At 37.3% G+C, this 21,390-nt stretch overlaps 1 protein-coding gene across 4 annotated transcripts in view; it reads right to left on the reverse strand.

Moving 5' to 3' along the window:
* Positions 1-2,601: 2,601 nt before the first annotated feature.
* Positions 2,602-21,390, reverse strand: part of LOC127945081 (F-box only protein 30) — a 39,740-nt gene continuing 20,951 nt past the window's right edge. For all 4 annotated transcript variants that reach the window (XM_052541643.1, XM_052541644.1, XM_052541641.1 and 1 more), the window contains one exon: positions 2,602-4,157. In XM_052541643.1, the coding sequence (XP_052397603.1) occupies positions 3,954-4,157 (204 nt within the window). In that variant the 3' untranslated portion in view covers positions 2,602-3,953. The remainder of the gene's footprint in view (positions 4,158-21,390) is intronic.

The following is a 21,390-nucleotide window of genomic DNA, read 5'->3' on the forward strand; positions in this document are numbered from 1 at the left end:
CAATATAAATATCAGTATCTGCACCAAATTGCATATTTTTGCTCTGTTTGGGCCTCTGAATAAAACTGCTACAAATAATCCTTCTGAGTCTGACTGAATGAGGTATAGCAGAAGAATAACGTAGAACTTGGTATTTTAATATGACATGGTATAACGAGAATATCTATGGCAGATAACTTTTCCTCATGACTATTTTAATATTGTATCAGTGTAAATAAAGACAACATTCATGTTCATTCATTCATAGGCCTAGGCTATGCGCATTTGTGGTCTACTCCAGAATTAATTTAGCTACGATATAAACCATGAATAATTCACTGATGCACTCTTGTTTGTTTCTGATTCCAGGTAGCCTATGTTGAAAATTATTTTAATGCTAAATTTCCTTTTATTGTACGATAGTTGAAGGGCGAGTAGACTAATGCTCCACAGTTTTGGAAAAGGCTCATTATTGCGTTGATAGAGAAAATCTTTAGCTTATTATTAACTGTGTGACGGAAGTTACTCCCATAATTCGCGTAAACAACGCGTCATATATGGCCGTTCGAGTCTCATGTATCACATAAATAAAGTTTGCATATTTGTTTTATATTCATACTTTTTTTTCTTAAGTTTTGAATGCTAATTAGAGTCAGAGGAAGTCGTAATTTCTTAGTGTTTCAATAATCAAAAAAAAAAAAAATGGACAGTATTTTATTAATACATAACCTACAATAAATACATAAAACATAATACAATTAGTGGCCTTTCTGTCAGTGTGATTCAGACTTTGAAACATCAGCACCATCCAGTGAGTCAAAACATTCATTACATGTGGACTTTATTCCAGCGGACTGTACCTTCCCAAATGTTATTTCCCGTCGACGCGCTTTATGAACTTAAACCACAGAGACAGAAGCGGTCGAGAGCCCGATACAAACACCTCGATATCCGGGCACTCCTGACCCTGAACACAAGTCTTAGGTCATTGCAAGTGTCTTGTTGACCCAGTGATAGAGATATATGCCTGCTGCTTAGAGTCTCTCTCTCTATGTGTTTGATAAATACGTATAATAAATAGATTTCACGCTATACAGGACAGTTTGTAACATTGTACAGTATAGTGTCCTACTATCGTGTCCTGCAGGCATGCAGCCATGTCGCATAAATACACAAATGAAGCAATTATTAAACCCATTTTACATCACCTATTTAAATATGTTAAAGTTACTGCCCAGTTAATTGTATTTTATAATAGTCATTCTATCCATTATTCGATTTTAGCAAATAATGTTCTTGATCAAAGTGGTTGGATGAAAAATTAAGAATTAAATAATATTTAATGTCAATAATAATAATTGTTGTTGCAATAAATGACAAAGTTTATAAAAAGAGAACAGGTTATTATTAAATGCATAGTGTTTTCCAATGCCTTTACAGTACATCTTTATTAATTCTTGCATATTTGGCATATTATTCATGCATTTTTAGGACCTCTTCTTACCAGATCAAAAATCTGATCATATCAGCTCATATTTATTATTACTGCACTTGCTTTCTAAGTTTCACACTGATTATAAAATACTGCCACTTAGTTATGAAAGCCTACTTGAATGACTCTCTATTACACAAAAATTTGGCCTATTTACATAGAATATTAAAAAACCACAAAGATTAATTGTATGTTTGTCATCCAAAAAAAAATAAAAAAAATAAACCTTGGTGATAATATATTAAATTGCCATGTTTATCATTACATTCAGCACTAAACTTTAACCATATTTCAAAATAAATTATTAAATTACATATAAAGGTGTACTTAAGTTCTACTCAAGTAGGACAAAAGGCACTTTCAAGTAACACTAATAAGATTTAATACCAATTTAAACTATAACATCTGCTATTGAATTTGAATTGTCAGTTTTTTTTTTCAGATGTTTTAATTAAAAAATTTAATACTGAATAACACACTACAGTTCAAAAGATAATTGAAAACATTAGGTGTGTTGGTCAACACAGAGACAAAAAGAGTATGAATACAAAATTATCTAAAATTTACTTTTTAAGTAAAACATTTAATTTGACTTTAACTTTAAATACATTACTACAAAGTGGACTTGAAAGAAATAGTCATGAAAGTGAACTTTCATGGACTTTTATTTCATTAATATTATATATTCTTAAGTCATGTCCTATTATCTAAAAGTACAGATTTAATTATATATATATATATATATAAAATCTAATATATTTATAATATTTGAATAATTCTTTGTAAGTGCACATTAAACACATAAGGTTATGCTGCATTGGTCAGCATTAATTGAAACAAATTGTCTGGATTACAACTCTGCTGTAGAAAAATAAATACCACCCCCTGACATTTAATGTTTTCTCCTCTTACTTCCTTGAGATAGCTAGCTGCTTTAAATACATTTAGCCATATTTGTCATTTTCAACAAAAGGCTACATATATTTTGTTTGCTTTAATAAAAGTACTTATGAGTCAGATTGTGTAACGGTTCGAGTTTGGATCGAGTATAGACTTACAAGTATGGATGTAGTCAGTAATCATACATTATTTTATTTTTTTTAATAAATAAAAGAACGCTGAGCCAAAAAAAAAGATAAAATATATAGATATTTTTAATTCAAGTCAAAAACCTCATGCAACCAACAACTGGCAATTCTCCTGCTTAGATCATAATCAACTTAACCGAAAAACAGATTTCATATAACATAGCTTCAGTAATACAATATATGGACTGCATTACAAAAAAAAAAAAACACTTCATTTTGATTACATGGAAATGATCACACATCCCTTGGTGACACAACATTTGAGAAGCCTAAAACAGCTCCGAACATAAATGCTGCATAGCTTTCCATAAACCAGGAAGGTTAAAAGAAACACTTCTGCAGTGTTTAATTAGCTCCATATCACACATTCAATTATTAGCTTCCACATATTCGCACAGCACACATTTAAATGCAGACAGGTTAAGATATGTCACACATCACATACATGTAAGTTATAGAGCTCTTCTTTGTTTTCAAATATAGTGTTAGCTAAGCTTTTCCTGCTCCCTCGATAGGAAACACAATAGCAGAGCATCTGTTTACTTCAGGTTAGTGAGGATCGGAGTGCAGACAGCCACAAGATTCAGTAAAGTGCAAAGATTGACTCTAAATGCTGATATATGGTGGGCATGCTGATATTGAATGATATAGTGCTGGAGAAGGGGTTTCAGTATGTATGCCTCAGTACATACAGAGTGTCCTTTAGAGTTGACTGAAGTCCATTGGTGCCATTTCTGGATAAAGCCTTTAAGAGAGTGGTAATTGTAAACCTGTGGTAAATGAAACCCTCCTGTTCTATGACAATGTGATAGAAAAGGACAGAAGCACAGCTCTCTTACTCTGAAACCCAATATAAATCCAAGCCCTTGAATGCTTAAGCATGATGACAGCTGTTCCTGGGTCAGGGAGAAGTGCACCTGTCTGCAATGTCACCATAAAATGGAGCAAAACTGAACCATGTTATCTTAGACGAAACATACAAATATACTATAGTGTGGATATGTACTGACAGGAACCAGAAGTCATTATCTGATCATCTCTAAAGAGATTATCTTGCTGTGTCAAGTGTTATTTGACAGGTTGAGGCTCATATAATCCCACTAAATTAAGCCTGTGTTTCACCAATGTTCACTCTCCTTTAAACCAGTCCACTCTCAGGCTTGGTCTTGATAAGACAGCATGGGTGTGTGTCAGAGGAAGCCAAACCATTTTTCCTAAAGGAACCTTGCTTCACGCCCCTTCAGACCTTCAAATTAATCTTTGATATATTAATACAAAAATAATCTTAACTTTAAAAGAAAAAAAAATATTTAGATTCCTTTTATTTACACAGTGATATTATATTTTAGATGTTAGATATCGAAGTGTTTTAGTTATGTTTTGTTTTCGTAGTGTTATGATACTGGTTTGAGAACCGACCGAAGCGATCTGCCGTCTCGTGTTAGCTCTCTGGTCGTGCACATGCAGGGCAGAGGAACCGCCTCCACTTGCCGGAGGACTTCATTGTATGGGCAGCGTTTCAGATGGTCTGACATGCTAGAGATGTCCGCGAACTCCCAGCGGTTAACTGGACTAAAGGCTGTGCTGAAACGCCAAACCTGCAGGAAAACAAAACAGTTACTTAACTTACAGCTTAACAATAAGTGTATGGTAGAACTTGTTACCTGTTTAGATCATTTCTTTCACTGAGATTAGGAAAAGAGTACAGTCAGAAAAAAATATGAAAACTGTTTAACACATTTAAGACAAGATTGATGACGCATCTCTATTTCCTTACATTTTTTAAAAATTAAGCAAAAAAAAAAAAAAAAAAACACAGAAATCACTAAAACTAACGAAACTTATTAGAAAAATTTAAACTGAACATACATCAGTGTGAAAAGAACTACCTAAAATTGACAGAAACCAGATTAATGTGTAGAATTATTATTATATTTTTTTTTGTAATGTCCAATTAGTTTACATAAGTCACATTTCCACTGTCGGGCTTAAAGCTGGCGTGCTATCGGTTTTTTGGCCAAAGCGGGCCAGCTGGTGCTAGAGGAGGGGTTATGAACAAAGGCGGAGTTTCTCCGCATCTAGAGTGTTCAGCACTATGGATCATTTCAGAAAAATAACAACTATAACACCAGCATTAAAGACTTTTTAAAATAAGTTGAGCTCAAAACTCACTCTTAGTCGGCAGCAAGTGTTTGAAATAACTTGATCCGATGTGGATTATAATCACTAAACAAGGCATAAATATTTATAAGCGATGTAAAAGACTATGCACGCTAAACATTAACGTTACCATAGTAAACATGGTAAATGCAACCGCTTGGATAAATCAGACGTCAGCTTCTTATTCTCTATCACAATCGTGTATTTATTTATATTATGTCACAAGTCTCGTCTCGAGAGTTTAGCTCCACGTAGCCTATCATAAAAATATAATGTTTTTTGTTCAGAAGCTTTTATAAAAACAGAGATATTATCATTCATTCTAGATGTGACGTATAGGCCACTGCTACAAATAAACAGAAACAGACTCGACTGAACAAGCAGGCTATTTTCATAAGCGTTAAAAAAATAAAACTAAATTAAAGCTGCAAGCAGCGATGAACGGGCCCTCGCACACGGGCTCACCGGCAGCGAGTGGCTTTAGTTAATAGGTGAACGGTGAGAAATATGTGTTTAAACTCATAAATATAAGTAGAATATATCAATGTTTATTCCATACATGTGCCAATCTTCCTGTTGCCAGCAGGTGGCGCTATCATTATAATGGAATATTGGCCTTCAGATGTGTTCAGGGCAGGACTTTTATCGAACATGTGAGGTTTGGGGAGGATTGGACATTTTATGCCTGAGTTACAACAACATCCTATTTCATGGCGAAACAATGAAATTTGTCAGGCCGCCATGGACACGCCCTTTAACGAAACCTCAAGATCTTCGCAATTTAAGATCGCAAAAGGCTTTAGATTACACTGACCAAGTTTGGTGTTGATCTGAATAAATATCTAGGAGGAGTTCGTTAAAGTACAACCCCTGAAAATGGCCAAAACAACACTAATTTTGCAGAGAAAATTCGAAATAACTGACTTCCTGTTGGGATTCGGACTTCGTACCAAGAGACTTTTTCGTAGATATTGGTGTGTTACATGTGTGTACCGATTTTTGTACATGTACGTGAAACATAGCTCAAGCCGCACTCCGTTTAAAGTGTATACGCACTCCGTTGAAAGTGTATAGGTGGCACTATTGAGCCATTTTGCCACACTCGATGGAATATTGGCCTTCAGATCTGTTCAGGCCAGGACCCTTATCACACAAGTGAAGTTTGGGCAAGATCGGACATTTTATGCCTGAGTTATAACATCTTTTATTCCCATGACGAGACATCGAACTTCATCACGGCGCCATGGACACACCTTTTAACAAAAACTCAAGATCTTCACAACTAAACATCACACAGGTCTTTAGATTAGACTGACCAAAAAAAATACATTGATGTCATAAAATTTCTAGGAGTAGTTTGTCGCAGTGTAAAATATGTAACTTCCTGTTGCCAATAGGTGGCGCTATGACTATAACTGAATATTGGCATGTAGATCTGTTCAGGTCAAGAGTATTATCCAACATGTGAAGTTTGGGGCAGATTGGACATTGTATGTCTGACTTACAGCAACTTCCTTTTTCATGGCGAAACATCGAAATTTGTCAGGCCGCCATGGACCCGCCCTTTAACGAAACCTCAAGTCCTTCGCAATTTATTATCACAAAGGGCTTTAGATTACACTGAGCAAGTTTGGTGTTGATCTGAATTAATCTCTAGGAGGAGTTCGTTAAAGTACAACCCCTGAAAATGGCAAAAACAACAGCAATTTTGAAGGGAAAATTCAAAATAACCGACTTCCTGTTGGGATCCGGATTTCGTACCAACAGACTTTTTTGTAGGTATTGGAGTGTTACATGTGTGTACCAATTTTTGTACATGTACGTGAAACATAGCTCGAGGCGCACTCCGTTGAAAGTGTATAGGTGGCGCTATAGAGCCATTCTGCCACACCCGGTGGAATGTTGGCCTGAAGATCTGTTCAGGCCAGGACTCTTATCACACATGTGAAGTTTGGGGAAGATCGGACATCTTATGCCTGAGTTATAACATCTTTTATTCGCATGGCGAGACATCGAACTTCGTCGCGGCGCCATGAACAAGCCTTTTAACGAAAACTCAAGATCTTCACAACTGAACATCGCACAGGCCTTTAGATTAGACTGACCACAAAAAAGACATTGATGTCATAAAATTTCTAGGAGTAGTTCGTCGCAGCGTAAAATATGTCACTTCCTGTTGCCAATAGGTGGCGCTATGACTATAACTGAATATGGGCATGTCAATCTGTTCAGGTTCGGAGTCTCATCAAACATGTGAAGTTTGGGGCAGATTGTTCATTGTATGTGTGAGTTATAGCAACTTCATTTTTCATGGCGAATCATCGAAATTCGCCAGGCCGCCACGGACACGCCCTTCAACGAAAAGTCAGGATCTTCGCAATTTAACATCGCAAAGGCCTTTAGATTAGGCATACCAAATTTGGTGTTGATTTGAAGAACTCTCTAGGAGGAGTTCGTTAAAATACAACACATGGAAATGACCAAAATTACACAAAATATGCTCATAATATTAAAAATAACTGACTTCCTGCTGGGTTTAGAATTTCGCTCCAAGAGTCTTTTTTGTAGGTATTGGTGTGTTACATATGTGTGCCGATTTTCGTGCATGTACGTGAAACATAGCTGGAAGGCTGTTGATTTTCTTGGTATAGGTGGCGCTGTCGAGCCATTTTGCCACACCCTCTTCTGAATCCTATATCAGACGAAAATTTTCACCAGGTTTGACGCGTGTGCAAAGTTTCATGACTTTTTGAGCATGTTAAAGCCCTCAAAAATGCGATTCATTCGGGAGAAGAAGAAGAAGAAGAATAATAATAATTAAAGCTGCAAGCAGCGATGAACGGGCCCTCGCACCCGGGCTCACCGGCAGCGAGTGGCTTTAGTTAAAAGGTGAACGGTGAGAAATATGCGTTTAAACTCATAAATATAAGTAGAATATATCAATGTTTATTCCATATATGTGCCAATCTTCCTGTTGCCAGCAGGTGGCACTATCATTATAATGGAATATTGGCCTTCACATGTGTTCAGGGCAGGACTTTTATCGAACATGTGAGGTTTGGGGAGGATTGGACATTTTATGCCTGAGTAACAACAACTTCTCTTGCTGTGGCGAGACATCAAAATTTGTCATGGCTCCATGTACACGCCCTTTAACAAAAACTCAAGATCTCCACAAGTTAACATTGCACAGGCCTTTAGATTAGACTGAATACAAAAAATACTTTAATCTCAAAAAAATTCTTGGAGTAGTTTGTCGCAGCGTAAAACATGTCACTTCCTGTTGCCAGCAGGTGGCGCTATGACTATAACTGAAAATGGGCATGTAGATCTGTTAAGGGCAGAAGTCTTATCTAACATGTGAAGTTTGGGGCAGATTGGACATTGTATGTCTGAGTTACAGCAACGTCCTTTTTCATGGCGAAACATCAAAATTTGGCAGGCCGCCATGGACACGCCCTTTAACGAAACCTCAAGATCTTCGCAATTTTACATCACAAAGGCCTTTAGATTACATTGAAGAAGTTTGGTGTTGATCTGAATAAATCTCTAGGAGGAGTTCGTTAAAGTACAACCCCTGAAAATGGCAAAAACAACACCAATTTTGAAGGGAAAATTCTAAATAACCGACTTCCTGTTGGGATCCGGATTTCGTACCAAGAGACTTTTTTGTAGGTATTGGAGTGTTACATGTGTGTACCAATTTTTGTACATGTACGTGAAACATAGCTCGAGGCGCACTCCGTTTAAAGTGTATAGGTGGCGCTATCGAGCCATTCTACCACACCCGGTGGAATATTGGCCGGCAGATCTGTTCAGGCCAGGACTCTTATCACACATGTGAAGTTTGGGGAAGATCGGACATTTCATGCCTGAGTTATAACATCTTTTATTCCCATGGCGAGACATCGAACTTCGTTGCGGCGCCATGAACAAGCCTTTTAACGAAAATTCAAGATCTTCACAACTGAACATGGCACAGGCCTTTAGATTAGACTGACCACAAAAAAGACATTGATGTCATAAAATTTGTAGGAGTAGTTCGTCGCAGCGTAAAATATGTCACTTCCTGTTGCCAATAGGTGGCGCTATGACTATAACTGAATATGGGCATGTCAATCTGTTCAGGTTCGGAGTCTCATCAAACATGTGAAGTTTGAGGCAGATTGGACATTGTATGTGTGAGTTATAGCAACTTCATTTTTCATGGCGAATCATCGAAATTCGCCAGGCCGCCACGGACACGCCCTTCAACGAAAACTCAAGATCTTCGCAATTTAACATCGCAAAGGCCTTTAGATTAGGCATACCAAATTTGGTGTTGATTTGAAGAAATCTCTAGGAGGAGTTCGTTAAAATACAACACATGGAAATGACCAAAATTACACAAAAAATGCTCATAATATTAAAAATAACCGACTTCCTGTTGGGTTTAGAATTTCGCTCCAAGAGTCTTTTTTGTAGGTATTGGTGTGTTACATATGTGTGCCAATTTTCGTGCATGTACGTGAAACATAGCTCGAAGGCTGTTGATTTTCTTGGTATAGGTGGCGCTGTCGAGCCATTTTGCCACACCCTCTTCTGAATCCTATATCACACGAAAATTTTCACCAGGTTTGACGCGTGTGCAAAGTTTCATGACTTTTTGAGCATGTTAAAGCCCTCAAAAATGCGATTCATTCGGGAGAAGAAGAAGAAGAAGAATAATAATAATAATTAAAGCTGCAAGCAGCGATGAACGGGCCCTCGCACCCGGGCTCCCCGCCAGCGAGTGGCATTAGTAAAAAGGTGAACGGCGAGAAATATGCATTTAAAGTCATAAATATAATTGGAATATATCAAATTATATTCCATATATGTTCCAATCTTCCTGTTGCCAGCAGGTGGTGCTATCATTTTAATGGAATATTGGCCTTCAGATGTGTTTAGGGAAGGACTCTTATCGAATATGTGAAGTATGGGGAAGATCGAACATTTTATGCCTGAGTTACAACAACTTCTCTTGCTGTGGCGAGACATCAAATTGTGCCAAGGCGTTATGGACACGCCCTTTAACAAAAACTCAAGATCTCCATAATTTAACATTGCACAGGCCTTTAGATTAGACTGACCACAAAAAAATTACATTTCTGTCAAAAGATTTCTAGGAGTAGCTTGTGGCAGCATAAAACATGTCACTTCCTGTTGCCAGCAGGTGGCGCTATGACTATAACTGAATATGGGCATGTAGATCTGTTAAGGGCAGAAGTCTTATCTAACATGTGAAGTTTGGGGCAGATTGGACATTGTATGTCTGAGTTACAGCAACTTCCTTTTTCATGGTGAAACATCGTAATTTGTCAGGCCGCCACGGACACGCCCTTTATCGAAACCTCAAGATCTTCGCAATTTAACATTGCAAAGGTCTTTAGATTTAACTGACCAAGTTTGGTGTTGATCGGAATAAATTTCTAGGAGGAGTTCGTTAAAGTACAACCCCTGAAAATGGCAAAAAAAACGCCAATTTTGCAGAGAAAATTCTAAATAACCGACTTCCTGTTGGGATTCGGATTTCGTACCAAGAGACTTTTTTGTAGGTATTGGTGTGTTACATGTGTGTACTGATTTTTGTAAATGCACGTGAAACATAGCTCGAGGTGCACTCCGTTGAAAATGTATAGGTGGCGCTATGGAGCCATTTCGCCACACCCAATGGAATATTGGCCTTCAGTTGTGTTCAGGCCAGGACTCTTATCAAACATGTGAAGTTTGGGGAAGATCAGACATTTTATGCCTGAGTTACAAATTTTATTCTCATGGCGAGACATCAAACTTTGTCACGTCGCCAAGGACACACCCTTTATCGAAAACTCAAGATAATCACAATTCACTATCGCAAAGGCCTTTAGATTAAACTGACCATAACACAATTTAGATTTTATTAGATTTCTAGGAGTAGTTCATTGCAGCGTAAGGCATTCACTTCCTGTTGCCAGCAGGTGGCGCTATGACTATAACTAAATTTGGGAATGTTGATCTGTTCAGGTCAGGAGTCTTATCAAACATGTGAAGTTTGGTGCAGATTGGAAATTTTATGTCTAAGTTATAGCAACTTCATTTTTCATGGCGAAACATCGAAATTCGCCAAGCCGCCACAGACACGCCCTCAAACGAAAACTCTAGATCTTCGCAATTTAACATCGCAAAGGCCTTTAGATTACACTGACAAACTTTGGTGTTGATCTGAATAAATCTCTAGGAGGAGTTCGTTAAAGTACAACCTCCGGAAATGGCAAAAATGACAAAATTTTGGATGAGAAAAAAAATAATAACTGACTTCCTGTTGGAATTTGGATTTCGTACCAAGAGACTTTTTAGTAGATATTGGTGTGTTACATGTGTGTACCGATTTTCATACAAGTACGTGAAACGTAGCTCAAGATGCACTTCGTTGAAAATTTATAGGTGGCGCTGTCGAGCCATTTTGCCACACCCACCTTAGCAAACCATTGCATACCTAATATTTTTCCAGCTCTGACGTGTGTGCCAAGTTTCATGACTTTTCGAGAAAGTTTCAGAAAAATAATAATAATAATAATAATAATAATAAACAACACAGAAACAAGAGGGTCCTCACACCATCGGTGCTCGGGCCCTAATTAAAGCTGCAAGCAGCGATGAACGGGCCCTCGCACCCGGGCTCACCGCCATCGTGTGGCTTTAGTAAAAAGGTGAACGTTGAGGAATATGCATTTAATGTCCTAAATATAAGTGGAATATATCAAAGTATATCCCATATATGTGCCAATCTTACCGTTGCCAGCAGGTGGCGCTATCATTATAATGGAATTTTGGCCTTCAGATGTGTTCAGGCCAGGACTCTTATCAAACATGTGAAGTTTGGGGAAGATTGAACATTTTATGCCTGAGTTACAACAACTCTTGCTGTGGCAAGACATCAAATTTTGTTATGGCGCCATGGAAACGCCCTTTAACAAAAACTCAAGATCTCCAAAAGTTAACATTGCACAGGACTTTAGATTAGACTGACCACAAAATATATGTTAATCCCAAAAAAATTATAGGAGTAGTTTGTCGCAGCGTAAAACATGTCACTTCCTGTTGCCAATAGGTGGCGCTATGACTATAACTGAATGCGGGCATGTAGATCTGTTAAGGGCAGAAGTTTTATCTAACATGTGAAGTTTGGGGCAGATTGGACATTGTATGTCTGAGTTACAGCAACTTCCTTTTACATGGCGAAACATCGAAATTTGTCAGGCCGCCATGGACACGCCCTTTAACGAAATTTAAAGATCTTCGCAATTTAACATCGCAAAGGGCTTAAGATTACACTGACCAGGTTTGGTGTTGATCTGAATAAATCTCTAGGAGGAGTTCGTTAAAGTACAACCCCTGAAAATGGCAAAAATAACGCCAATATTGCAGAGAAAATTCTAAATAACCGACTTCCTGTTGGGATTCGGATTTCGTACCAAGAGACTTTTTTGTAGGTATTGGTGTGTTACATGTGTATACCGATTTTTGTACATGTACGTGAAACATAGCTCGAGGCGCACTCTGTTGAAAGTGTATAGGTGGCGCTATCGAGCCATTTTGCCACACCTGATGGAATTTTGGCCTTCAGATGTGTTCAGGCCAGGACTCTTATCACACATGTGAAGTTTGGGGAAGATCGGACATTTTATGCCTGAGTTATAACATCTTTTATTCCCATGGCGAGACATCGAACTTCGTGACGGCGCCATGGACACGCCTTTTAACGAAAACTCAAGATCTTCACAACTTAACATCGCACAGGCCTTTAGATTAGACTGACCACAAAAAAGACATTGATGTCATAAAATTTCTAGGAGTAGTTCATCGCAGTGTAAAATATGTCACTTCCTGTTGCCAATAGGTGGCGCTATGACTATAACTAAATATGGGCATGTCAATCTGTTCAGGCCAGGAGTCTCATCAAACATGTGAAGTTTGGGGCAGATTGGTCATTGTATGTCTGAGTTATAGCAACTTCCTGTTTCATGGCGAATCATCGAAATTCGCCAGGCCGCCAAGGACACGCCCATTAACGAAAACTCAAAAGCTTCGCAATTTAACATCGCAAAGGCCTTCAGATTAGGCATACCAAATTTGGTGTTGATCTGAATGAATCTCTAGGAGGAGTTCGTTAAAATACAACGCATGGAAATGACAAAAATGACACAAAATTTGCTCATAATATTAGTAATAACCGACTTCCTGTTGGGTTTCGGATTTTGCTCCAAGAGACTTTTTTGTAGGTATTGGAGAGTTACATGTGTATACCGATTTTCATACATGTACATGAAACGTAGCTCGAGGCGCACACCGTTGAACGTGTATAGGTGGCGCTGTTGAGCCATTTTGCCACACCCACTTCTGAAACCCATATCAGACGTAAATTTTCGCCAGTTCTGACGTGTGTGCAAAGTTTCATGACTTTTCGAGCATGTTTAGGCCCTCAAAAATGCGATTCATTTTGGAGAAGAAGAATAATAATAATAAATATAGCTGCAAGCAGCGATGGCGGGCTCAAGCCACCAATGCCATCGCCACCCCGGTGGCATCAGGTAAACTGTGCCCAGCGGGCACATGCATTCACAATATCCTCTGGCAGTGAGGTTTTAAAGGATACGGCAGTTAAAGGGTTAATCCGAATCATCTAGACTTTAAAATCACATTCACAGAACAATATATATATTAGTAACACTGTACAATAAGATTTCATTTATAAACATTATGTTAACATGAACAATATTTATATAGCATTCATTCATGTCAGTTAATATTCCAAACTTAAACATGAAAACATTGTTTTATTGTGATTTTTTTCCAAGTACATTTTACCAATTCCAAACCATATAAATCTTAATAACTACCATTATTTTTTATTTAATCATTTATGAGTGCTATACAATAGTCCAGGAAAGCTGGAAGAGAAAAACTCCTTATATTCATGTGTGCAGAATTATTAGGCATGTTTTCTTTTACAGATGAAATGCGCTAAAATAGACTTTTAACTCAAACTGTAAGGTCGAAAATTATGAAATACCCATGAGAAATATCAAACACAAATGCAATACAGAAATGGATAAGTTAAGACTTGACCATTGTACAAAAAATACTGACTGGGTCATGAGGTCAGAAAAGAAGAAGAAAAAAGCAGGTCAAGAAGAACTGACAAAAAGAATTGCAAAATAATTAGTAATTAATGTGAAGATTAATTTTTAGTCAATTCTGCAAGACAGACTTTTCAGGAAAGGAGGTGGAATAAAAATGAGCTCCTAAATCTTAATCCTGGATTCTGGAAGATATATTCCTCAAACCATCGAACAAGAGGAGGTGGTGTTGGTCCTTCACGAGTCACTCTAATCTGTGCATAAAGCCTATATATAAAGACTTAATATATAGTATTTCACAATACTTCATGGTATTCTAATTAAATCATTTTTTGGAATCTTAAGTCTCTCAGAGTCCGACACCGAGTAATTCTGGAGACTCCAGGAAAGTGGCAGTTCTGTAAAATGTTGGCGCTGGAGACTAAATGCACCCTGATAGTTTCACACCTAATTCACTTAACACACACACACACACACATTACCCACAGTGACAGTGGGACTGAGTGACATCAGATGTATGATAGTTTTTTTTTAATTTTCTATCATCCATATAGTGTTGTATAGTCATGAAACTATGGTCATGAGACCAGTCATTCTGAGGAAATATGCCTCAGAATGACTGGTCTTCTATGTGTACATTTTTTTTTTTTTTAAAGTGTTTAGAAGCTGCACTTTAAAAAAATAAAAAGACATTTACTGGTTCCTTTTTTACTATTATTTCAAAAAACATCACGGCAAAACCATTCAAGCTATCCAAAATTCATTCACACCTATTCTGTAAGATTAATTCTTTAAACAGTGGTAAAAGAGGATGTGGTGCTGATCCTTCAAGAGTCACTCAAAACGTATCTGTCCATAAAGCCTATAAAGAATTATTCTTAATATACAGTTCAAAATACTTCAGCTTGTTATTCTAATTAAGTGAGGGTCATTTTATCAGTAAAATATATACAATTCATTTTTTTTGAAAGATTTCTATAAATGATTTAAATCATACTCGTTTCTACAATAATTATTTAAAAGTAATCCTATATCTCCCTCTGGTGGCCATTATAGGTACTAAGAATTGCAAGCTTGATTTATAAGTTATGATAGTTTTAATTTTAGGCTGGCTCTTGAAAGTGATAAAGCTATGAAACTTACTGTGCTTCCTTCAAATGAGGACTTCTACTTATATAAAAAATTATGAAGATTTAGAATGAAAAATTGTAAAGATATAGTAAAATAACTATTGTATTTTTTTATGTTACTTTAATAAATCTCTATGGCAACACCATTTAAGCTATCCTAAACCCATTCACAATTTAACATCTCAGTATATTGGCATCATGTTGAAAAAGGAGTATGGAGTAGTATGAGTAGGAGTATGAATTCATTTGCAGGCTTTATCATAAATCCACAATAAAATTTCTGAGTTCTGTATCAATCTGTGTTGTTGTTTGTTTATTTTTATCTTTTATTTTTCATAGGAAGATAACTTACTCTCATTTTTAATAAATGTGCTTATAAACCAAGGACAAGCTATTTATAGCTGTATTTATAAACTGCTTACTACTGACTATTAATATTGGGACAAGGCTTTATAAAGCATGAACTGACTATTTAATAATGAGTGCAGTTATTATAAAGTGTTATCAATGAATTTGCTAATGTTAACAAATTAGACATTATTTTACAGTGTTATCAAATCCTTAAATGACTCATAAGCATTTGTGAAAGTTCTGCTTGCATTACAGCTTAGTATTGATCTGTGAGCTGAACAGATTTACTGTTACATCCATGAGATTATGTAAATTAAAATAAATATAATGTCACAGGATGTCATAGGTCAGTATCAAATGAGTTTGAAATTATTATTTGCAGCACAAATAAGGTTTTTTTTAGGATTTTTAAAAATCCCTAAAACTGTCAGAAAAAGGTTAAGGCCTAAGCTATTTCTATGTGAGTGGCTAATTTTATTTTTGTTTTTATAATTGTAATACACAAACTCTGAAATTATACAAAATGTATAAAAAGATAAATAAATAAATACGCACACATTAAAAAAGCAGCCAAGTCGAATGAGTTTCCTTTTTTATATAGATTAAAATTGAAGACAGAAGCAAGTGGTAAATGTGGTCACTTTAATATTCAAATCCAGTAGATCCAGTTTATGTTCACGTGGCTGTTTTCGTTTATAGTCGCCAAGCTATTATGTGTTTTGAAATAATCTTGTCCGTGATGTGTTCGTTCGTACGACGAAAGACAGAAACCTGCAGCTCGAGAGATATGTTATTCTGCCAGTCGCGCTTTCAAATAGTCTTGCACACTTAAACTGGTCACAAACACCTGCATTTAGCTCTTGTTGTGTTACAATGGGTTTATTGTGTGCATTTGTGGTAATATTTTATTTAAAAAAGCTCTTAAACAAGAATAAATTCGTTTGTTTTGAGCTGGACACTGTACGCGCTGATCGGAGGCGGTGATTTCAGATAGGCAGCTGCAAATATTTCATTTTCACACAAACAGTTCAAAAACATCTTAATTTAGCTCTTGGTGTGTTCTAATTGGTTGATTGTGTGATATCGCTGTAATAATTTATTTTTAAAAGCTTTAAAACAGGAATAAATTCGTTTTCTCTGAGCTCTTTACTCCAGACGCTCGTGATCACAGCGGTGATTCATCTCTCCTATTTCTCACGTATCTCTGGCCAGAAATAATTTATCCATGAGCCCTGAACCGGTAATAATCAGATATGTTGGTTTAGCTTGTCAGTGTGAATTAAATCTAAGTATTTGTTTGTATTTTTAACCGATTTAAAAGTGAAAGTAAAAGTCCGGGAATTGAACCTGTAGGGGCGCAATTTCTCTCAGACAATGGAAGTCTGAAGCACATATACTCAAACAGAGGGACAGAGTGAGATGAGATGTCTGACAGTTTTTTAATTTTCTGTTATCCATACAGTGTTGGAAAGTCGTGAAACTATGCATATTTCCTCAGAATGACTTTTTCATCTGTATTAAAAAATTCTTTGACGTGTTTGGAAGCTGCAATTTAAAAATACAATAATGATTCCCTTTGTAAGGTCATTTAAAAAAATCACCACGGCAAAACCATTCAAGCTATCCAAAATCCATTCACAATTTAAGTTCCTATCAGAAATACTGATGTGTGTTCAGAGTTTTGTGAAATTCTAAGTATGTTATTTGCCTCAAAATCACCTGAGAAGTATTCCAGTTTGACATGTTGCCACGCCAACAATTTTTTAGATATCAATATCCCCCTTGCAGATTTATATCGGCTGTGTTTTAACATTATTCTGATGAAGTTTGAAGCAAATCGAGTAATAATAAGATGCTGAATTCAAATCATTTTGAAAATGACACACTTCCTTCTGCCAGTTGGTGGCGCTATAACTTTGACTCCTAATAGTCACATATATGCGATCGACATCATACAACGAATAATCTGATGAAGTTTGATTAAAATCAGGAAATGTATGTGGACGGTATTAGACACTTCCTGTTTCTCATTTCTCGCCATAATTTCAACGCCTCGCCACGAGCAAACCGTACGAGATATCAAAAATCCCCTGGCAATTTTTCATCCCCAGTGTCTTGAGATCATGTTGACCGAGTTTGGCGACAATCGAGAAAAAAACCTATGACAAGTATTTCAAATTCCAGAGCATGCGCTTTTTACATAACTCTAAATAGCTGACTTCCTGTTGGGTGGAGCCTATGACATGCAATACGAAAGTTGTTCGGCACGATGAGATCTATATGTGTACTGAGTTTCATATGAATATGTGCAAGTATGTGTGAGCTATACATCAACATTTCTGACTGTGTTCCAGGGGGCGCCGTAGAGCCCCTGTGCCACGCCCGGGTCCCAGCCTCTGCAGGCTCCTAAAGGCCACAGATTCCAAAGTGTGCGCAAATTTTCAAGAGTTTTTGAGTATGTTAAGGACCCCAAAAGCCCCCACAACTTTGACGAAAAATTTGAATACTAAACCCTAAATAGCCAACTTCCTGTTGGGCGGAGCCTATGATATGCAATACAAAAGTTGTTTGGATTGATGAGATTTATATGTGTACCGAGTTTCATTCGTCTACGAGCAAGAATGTATGATATATGGCCCTCCATATTCCAGGGGGCGCTGTAGAGCCCCTGTGCCACGCCCGTATATCAGTCTCTGCCCGGCCCTAATGGCTGCAGGTTCCAATCTGTGTGCCAATTTTCAAGACTTTTTAAGCACGTTAAGGGCCCCAAAAGCCCCCGAGACGTTGGAAAAAAAAAAAAAAATAATAATAATAATAATAATAATAATAATAATAATAAAAAATAATCCTAAGGAAAACAATAGGCCTCTCGCCCTTTGGGCTTGAGCCCTAATAATAATAATAATAATAATAATAATAATAATAATAAACGGAGCAATTCCAAGAGGGTCCTCACACCATCGGTGCTCGGGCCCTAATTAAAGCTGCAAGCAGCGATGAACGGGCCCTCGCACCCAGACTCACCGGCAGCGAGTGGCTTTAGTTAATAGGTGAACGGTGAGAAATATGCGTTTAAACTCATAAATATAAGTAGAATATATCAATGTTTATTCCATATATGTGCCAATCTTCCTGTTGCCATTAGGTGGCGCTATCATTATAATGGAATATTGGCCTTCAGATGTGTTCAGGCCAGGACTTTTATCGAACATGTGAGGTTTGGGGAGGATTGGACATTTTATGCCATTTTATGAGTTAGAACAACATCCTATTTCATGGCGAAACATCGAAATTTGTCAGGCAGCCATGGACACGCCCTTTAACGAAACCTCAAGATCTTCGCAATTTGAGATCGCAAAAGGCTTTAGATTACACTGACCAAGTTTGGTGTTGATCTGAATAAATCTCTAGGAGGAGTTCGTTAAAGTACAACCCCTGAAAATGGCCAAAACAACACTAATTTTGCAGAGAAAATTCTAAATAACTGACTTCCTGTTGGGCTTCGGATTTCATACCAAGAGACTTTTTCGTAGATATTGGTGTGTTACATGTGTGTACCGATTTTTGTACATGTACATGGAACATAGCTCGAGGCGCACTCCGTTTAAAGTGTATACGCACTCCGTTGAAAGTGTATAGGTGGCGCTATCGAGCCATTTTGCCACACTCTATGGAATATTGGCCTTAAGATCTGTTTAGGCCAGGAACCTTATCACACATGTGAAGTTTGGGCAAAATCGGACATTTTATGCCTGAGTTATAACATCTTTTATTCCCATGGCGAGACATCGAACTTCATCACGGCGCCATGGACACGCCTTTTAACAAAAACTCGAGATCTTCACAACTAAACATCACACAGGTCTTTAGATTAGACTGACCACAAAAAAGACATTGATGTCATAAAATTTCTAGGAGTAGTTTGTCGCAGCGTAAAATATGTAACTTCCTGTTGCCAATAGGTGGCGCTATGACTATAACTGAATATTGGCATGTAGATCTGTTCAGGTCAAGAGTCTTATCCAACATGTGAAGTTTGGGGCAGATTGGACATTGTATGTCTGAGTTACAGCAACTTCCTTTTTCATGGCGAAACATCAAGATTTGTCAGGCCGCCATGGACCCGCCCTTTAACGAAACCTCAAGTCCTTCGCAATTTATTATCGCAAAGGGCTTTAGATTACACTGACCAAGTTTTGTGTTGATCTGAATAAATCTCTAGGAGGAGTTCGTTAAAGTACAACCCCTGAAAATGGCAAAAACAACACCAATTTTGAAGGGAAAATTCAAAATAACCGACTTCCTGTTGGGATCCGGATTTCGTACCAAGAGACTTTTTTGTAGGTGTTGGAGTGTTACATGTGTGTACCAATTTTTGTACATGTACGTGAAACATAGCTCGAGGCGCACTCCGTTGAAAGTGTATAGGTGGCGCTATAGAGCCATTCTGCCACACCCGGTGGAATATTGGCCTTCAGATCTGTTCAGGCCAGGACTCTTATCACACATGTGAAGTTTGGGGAAGATCGAATATTTTATGCCTGAGTTATAACATCTTTTATTCCCATGGCGAGACATCAAACTTCGTCGCAGCGCCATGAACACGCCTTTTAAAGAAAACTCAAGATCTTCACAACTGAACATCGCACAGGCCTTTAGATTAGACTGACCACAAAAAAGACATTGATGTCATAAAATTTCTAGGAGTATTTTCTCGCAGCGTAAAATATGTCACTTCCTGTTGCCAATAGGTGGCGCTATGACTATAACTGAATATGGGCATGTCAATCTGTTCAGGTTCGGAGTCTCATCAAACATGTAAAGTTTGGGGCAGATTGGACATTGTATGTCTGAGTTATAGCAACTTCATTTTTCATGGCGAATCATCGAAATTCGCCAGGCCGCCACGGACACGCCCTTCAACGAAAACTCAAGATCTTCGCAATTTAACATCACAAAGGCCTTTAGATTAGGCATACCAAATTTGGTGTTGATTTGAAGAAATCTCTAGGAGGAGTTCGTTAAAATACAACATATGGAAATTACCAAAATTACACAAAATTTGCTCATAATATTACAAATAACCGACTTCCTGTTGGTTTTAGAATTTTGGTCCAAGAGTCTTTTTTGTAGGTATTGGTGTGTTACATATGTGTGCCAATTTTCGTGCATGTACGTGAAACATAGCTCGAAGGCTGTTGATTTTCTTCGTATAGGTGGCGCTGTCGAGCCATTTTGCCACACCCTCTTCTGAATCCTATATCAGACGAAAATTTTCACCTGGTTTGACGCGTGTGCAAAGTTTCATGACTTTTTGAGCATGTTTAAGCCCTCAAAAATGCGATTCATTTTGGAGAAGCGGAAGAATAAGAATAAATATAGCTGCAAGCAGCGATGGCGGGCTCAAGCCACCAATGCCATCGCCACCCCGGTGGCATCAGGTAAACTGTGCCCAGCGGGCACATGCATTCACAATATCCCTCTGGCAGTGTGGTTTTAAAAGATATGGCAGTTAAAGGGTTAATCCGAATCATCTAGACTTTAAAATCACATTCACAGAACAATATATATATATATATATATATATATATATAACTTTAGTAACACTTTACAATAAGATTCCATTTATAAACATTATGTTAACATGAACAATATTTATATAGCATTCATTCATGTCAGTTAATATTCCAAACTTAAACATTAAAACATTGTTTTATTGTGATTTTTTTCCAAGCACATTTTACCAATTCCAAACCATATCAATCTTAATAACTACCATTATTTTTTATTTAATCATTTATGAGTGCTATACAATACTCCAGGAAAGCTGGAAAAGAAAAACAGGTCAAGAAGAACTGACAAAAAGAATTGCAAAATAATTAGGAATTAATGTGAAAAAAGATTAATTTTTAGTCAATTCTGCAAGCCAGACTTTTCAGGAAAGGAGGTGGAATAAAAATGAGCTCCTAAATCTTAATCCTGGATTCTGGAAGATATATTCCTCAAACCATCGAACAAGAGGAGGTGGTGCTGGTCCTTCACGAGTCACT

This window comes from Carassius gibelio, chromosome A23 (assembly GCF_023724105.1).
Source record: "Carassius gibelio isolate Cgi1373 ecotype wild population from Czech Republic chromosome A23, carGib1.2-hapl.c, whole genome shotgun sequence".
NCBI classification, from domain to species: Eukaryota; Metazoa; Chordata; class Actinopteri; order Cypriniformes; family Cyprinidae; genus Carassius; species Carassius gibelio.